Consider the following 4,757-nt stretch of genomic DNA (forward strand, 5'->3'; position numbering starts at 1 on the left):
TAGGGGCGGTTCTAGGACAGCATGGAGACAAATTGCTACATGTTATTTACTATGCTAGTTATGTTTTGAACCCTGCCCAGATGAACTACGCAACCACTGAAAAGGAGTTGCTAGCTGTTGTTTATGCCTTTGATAAATTCAGGCAATATCTGTTGGGTTCTAAAGTCATTGTTTGCACTGACCATGTTTCTTTGAAGTATCTTTTTATTAAACAGGACTCTAAGCCAAGACTTCTAAGATGGATCTTGGTCCTTCAGGAGTTTGATGTGGAAATTTGTGACAAGAAAGGGTGTGAAAACACAGTAGCTGATCACCTTTCTCGAATGTCACCTATCGAGGAAACGGAAAACAAACGGCCAATAAAGGATGAATTCGCAGATGAACACATCCTCGCTGTTATTGGTGTACCTTAGTTTGCCGACTACACAAACTATCTGGAAGGTGGGGTAATCCCGGAGGATTTTGATTCTAACCAAAAGAAAAAGAGAGGAATAGATGGTTTGGTCAAAAGATGCGTGCCAGAGGAAGAACAAAGGGATGTACTAAAAGCATGCCATGACTCAGAGTATGGAGGGACACTTTAGTGTTGATAGAACTGTTGCAAAAGTCTTACAGTTTGGTTTATATTGGCATATCTTATTCAAGGACGCTCATCATGTTGTTCGAGAATGTGATAGATGTCAAAGAACATGTAACATCTCAAAGAGGAATCAGATGCTTTTGAATCCTATGCTAGAAGTAGAATTGTTTGATTTATGGGGGATTGATTTTATGGGACCATTTCATCCATCCTCTGGGAAGAATTATATCTTGGTGGCAGTAGATTACATATCAAAGTGGATAGAAGCGGTAGCCTTGCCCACCAATGATGCGAAAGTGGTGGTGAATTTCCTCAAGCATAACATCTTCTCTAGGTTTGGAGTACCCCGAGAACTAATAAGTGATGAGGGTACTCATTTTTCAAATAAACTAATGGAGAATTTGCTGAGAAAGTACAATGTGAAACACAAGGTTGCCACCCCTTATCACCCTCAAACAAGTGGGTAAGTTGAAGTTTCTAATTGGAAAATAAAACAAATTCTTGAAAAAACTGTTAGTGCTTCTCGAAAGGACTGGTCAATAAAGTTAGATGATGCTCTATGGGCATACAGAACAGCGTACAAGACACCGATACGTATGTCCCCTTATGAATTAGTTTATGGTAAGGCTTGTCACCTACCGCTTGAACTCGAGCACAAAGCCTTCTGGGCCACTAAGTTCCTAAACTGTGATTTTTTGAAAGCCGGTGAAGCGCGAACATCCCATCTTCATGAGTTGGAAGATTTTAGGAATCAAGCTTATGAGAATGCCAAAATATATAAAGAACAAACCAAGAAATGGCATGATCGAAAGTTCCAAAAGAAAGATTTTTGGGAAGGACAGTTAGTGTTGCTTTTTAATTCAAGGTTGAAGCTATTCCCTAGAAAGTTAAAGTCACGGTGGTCAGGACCATTCTTGGTTCACAAAGTGTTTCCCCATGGAGCTATAGAATTAAAAAATCAAACCAATGGGGATACATTTAAAGTGAATGGACAGAGGGTGAAACCTTACTATTAAGGACAAGAGAGTGGTTTGATTGATGATGTTCGTCTTACAGGATAAGATGGACGACCGACGAGCCATGCGATGTTAAATGAAGTGCTTTGTGGGAGGCAACCCACGCATTTTTCTCATTGAGTTTCTTTGTTTTTTTGTTTGGTTTTATTCTTTTTCAGGTGAAATAAGTTTGAATTGTGGATACGAGGTCGGGAGAAATAATGAACAAGCGGAGAAGATAATTTTTGAAGGAGAAAAACAATGAAGCAACACGGGCGGCCGTGTTACCCAACACGGGCCGTGTTGCCTTCCCAAGAGAAAATGAAAACAAACAAAGTTTAACGGAAAACAGTGGAGTAACACGGGTAGCCGTGTTCTGTAACATGACCCGTGTTGGCATTTCGGGATTTTTTCCATTTTTTTTTTAATTTTGGCTCTTGTGGACCCCATTCACCACACCTCACCACCCTCCAATCAAATCTCGTTTCTCTCCCCTAATCCCATTATTTTCTCTTTTATTTTCTCTTTCTCTCATAAAACCTCTTCTTCAACCTCTCTCTCTCTAAAAAAAAAACCAAAATCCTCCATTAACATCCATTCAAAAGCTTCCAACTTCTCCCTCCACACTACTCAAAACCCACCACACCCTTCACAAAAGTTGTTCTACTCCTCATCCTCTACAATCCTACGGTAACTTTTTCACCTAATTCTTAAATTTTTTTCGTTTTTTTTCTTGAAGGTACCAATCACGCCACCCAAAAAGAGCAACACGGGTAAGCAAGTCGCTACTACCTCTGGCACTCGCAAACGCCCGGTACGCCAATCCAATCCTCGCTACATTCTCTTTGAGGGAAACAAGCATCACCAAAGGTAAATGGCCCATGTCAAACGGAAACTCATACCAACGAGGTATATTTGTGAAAACACTATGAACACTCTAGGCATAAAAACTGAAATTGAAAGATTATTATATACTGTGGGCATGTTGGAATTTATGTATTTGGAGGCACCATCATATGAAAGCCTCACTCTTGATTTTTTAAGCACCGTAGAGTTTAAGTTAGAGAAGGAGTGGAATGGGTCTACCAAGTACTATTTTGGTACCCTTAAGTTCCGTCTGTTTAACAAAGACCATGAGTTAACTGTAGAGGATTTAGGATGTGTCATCGGTTTTCCCATCTACGGACTTGGGTCCGTTCCGGATGAATTTCCGGGACAACAATTTTGGGGAGATATACAGGTTTGGAAGCTTTTGTCGCCGAGAGCGCCAAGTCCTCATGGATTCAGAATCCATGTATTCGGTATGCCCAAAAATGTCTTGCATATACAGTGTTTGGCAAGGGTGATAGCCATGGCGTTGCAACCATGAGGGAACTCTTTTTCCTCTATGCAATGTTAAATTATGATGTGCTTAATTAGGAGGTCTTATCACCCAAATTGCTGTTCATTTTGGGTATAAAGATTTATTGCAGGCCGACACCCCTCTTGCAGGTAAAACTAAATTTGATATGGGATCTCTCATCCATCGGTCCATGATTTCCATTTCTGACGGTGGTTATTAGTTGGTAAGTAAACATAAACTTCTGTTTGAATTACCTAACCCTGAAAAAGCTAGCACTTCTAATCGTGCTAACTGGATATATACTAATGTCGTTCATGATGAGAACGTCCAAGATGCTAGTTTTGATGCAGGTGACCAAGGAGATGAAGAAGCCCCGACTCAACCTCAGTTCACAACGGCGCCCTATCATTTTAACTCCCATGGTTTAGAATCCTCTTTTATGGCTCCGAATCAGTGGGAATGGGTCCGCTCTGAAATTGGGTATCTTCGAACTGAGCAAACTCGACAAGGCGAGGAGCAGACCCGCCAAGGAGTTATGATAACTGATATGCACGAAATGATGCAACGTCTAATGTTACAATTTCCACCACCTCCTTAGTAGGTCCGGTATGCACCTCTCACGCTTGTACTAAAACATTGCAGACAATGTTTAGTTCACGTTTGGGGGGAATGTTTATTTATTAATTTTAGTATTTCTATTTTGATTTCATTTCTATTTTGATTTTATGTCAGTACTTTGTTTGTAGTTTGTGTGCTTATCTAGGACATGTAAGTGCAGGATGCTGAAATTGTTATCAGGACAAGTAATGAAAATCGGAGATATTGAACCAATATGCACCCCGTAGTGATTAAAGGAACCCCCAAAGAGTTCGTACTGTGAACTTAATGATCGGAGGCACTTTCGAGCTTTGAACCAGACGATAGACTTGTAGACCCGAAGAGGAGATAAAGTTATACCATACAAGAGGTGTTTTGGACCCTGTGAGCTTGACCAAACATGGTGAGGATTATAAAAAGCCAAATACAAAATCATCATGAGAGTTCGTCAGGTATGTCATCGTCACTTTTGGTTAGTGTAAGTATTTGTTGGAATTTCTAATGCACATGTTTACACACTGAGGCACTTGTTTGTTTTAAACCAGAGCCTTTCAAGCCAACCTTTTCACGCTATCCCTTGTTAACCTTGTTTGACCCGTATATCCTTTCGTTTGTGTGTTAGATCATAAATTAACCAATAGCCCTAACACTTCCTTACCTTGCTTAGATAAGGGTTGTTTCTTTTGATTTGTGAAACAATTTAAGTTTGGGGTCGGTACACTGAAAACAGAATAGAGTAGGTAAGTGCAGTAGAAAAAAAAAGGGGGATAATATAGATGATGAGAAAATTTGAAAAAAAAAAGGAAAGAAATGATAAGTACGAAAGCACTTACCTATAGGAGGATTTGATTTGAAAATGAAGCTTTGAAAGAAAAGAGATGCTCAAAGAAATACATGAGTAGGAAATCAAGAATCCTAAGAAATGGTGTCCGACACTTATGATTGTGAACAGTCAAATAACACAGTGATCGAAGTAGCAACCCTGATTTTGAGCCAAAAGCCACTAGTTTTTCCCGTTTGTTTGTTCATCCCACCTTGTCCCTTAGCCCCGTTACAACCTTGAAAGACCTCAAAAAGTGTGTGTCGTGTGTGTATGAGATGAAGATAAATGTTATACAAACTTATAAGCTGAATTTGCATGCTTTGTTTATTGAGTGCAAACACTTTAACCTGAGAGCTTCGGTGAGAGTATGAAAAGCTGACAGGTAAAGAGATACCTCGATGTGGAAGTATAGCTGAATCG

At 39.9% G+C, this 4,757-nt stretch overlaps 1 protein-coding gene across 1 annotated transcript; it reads left to right on the top strand.

Annotated features, from left to right (window-relative positions):
- Positions 1 to 555: 555 nt before the first annotated feature.
- On the top strand, positions 556 to 1,047 carry LOC131648923 (uncharacterized). The gene has a single exon (XM_058918654.1). The coding sequence runs from the start codon at positions 556 to 558 to the stop codon at positions 1,045 to 1,047; it is 492 nt and encodes a 163-aa protein (XP_058774637.1).
- Positions 1,048 to 4,757: the final 3,710 nt, after the last annotated feature.

The sequence above is a fragment of the Vicia villosa genome, linkage group LG2 (genome assembly GCF_029867415.1).
Source record: "Vicia villosa cultivar HV-30 ecotype Madison, WI linkage group LG2, Vvil1.0, whole genome shotgun sequence".
Taxonomy (NCBI): domain Eukaryota; kingdom Viridiplantae; phylum Streptophyta; class Magnoliopsida; order Fabales; family Fabaceae; genus Vicia; species Vicia villosa.

Bases quoted from the DNA above. Each gene is read 5' to 3' on its own strand.
- LOC131648923 (XM_058918654.1), top strand. From the start codon at position 556: ATGACTCAGAGTATGGAGGGACACTTTAGTGTTGATAGAACTGTTGCA.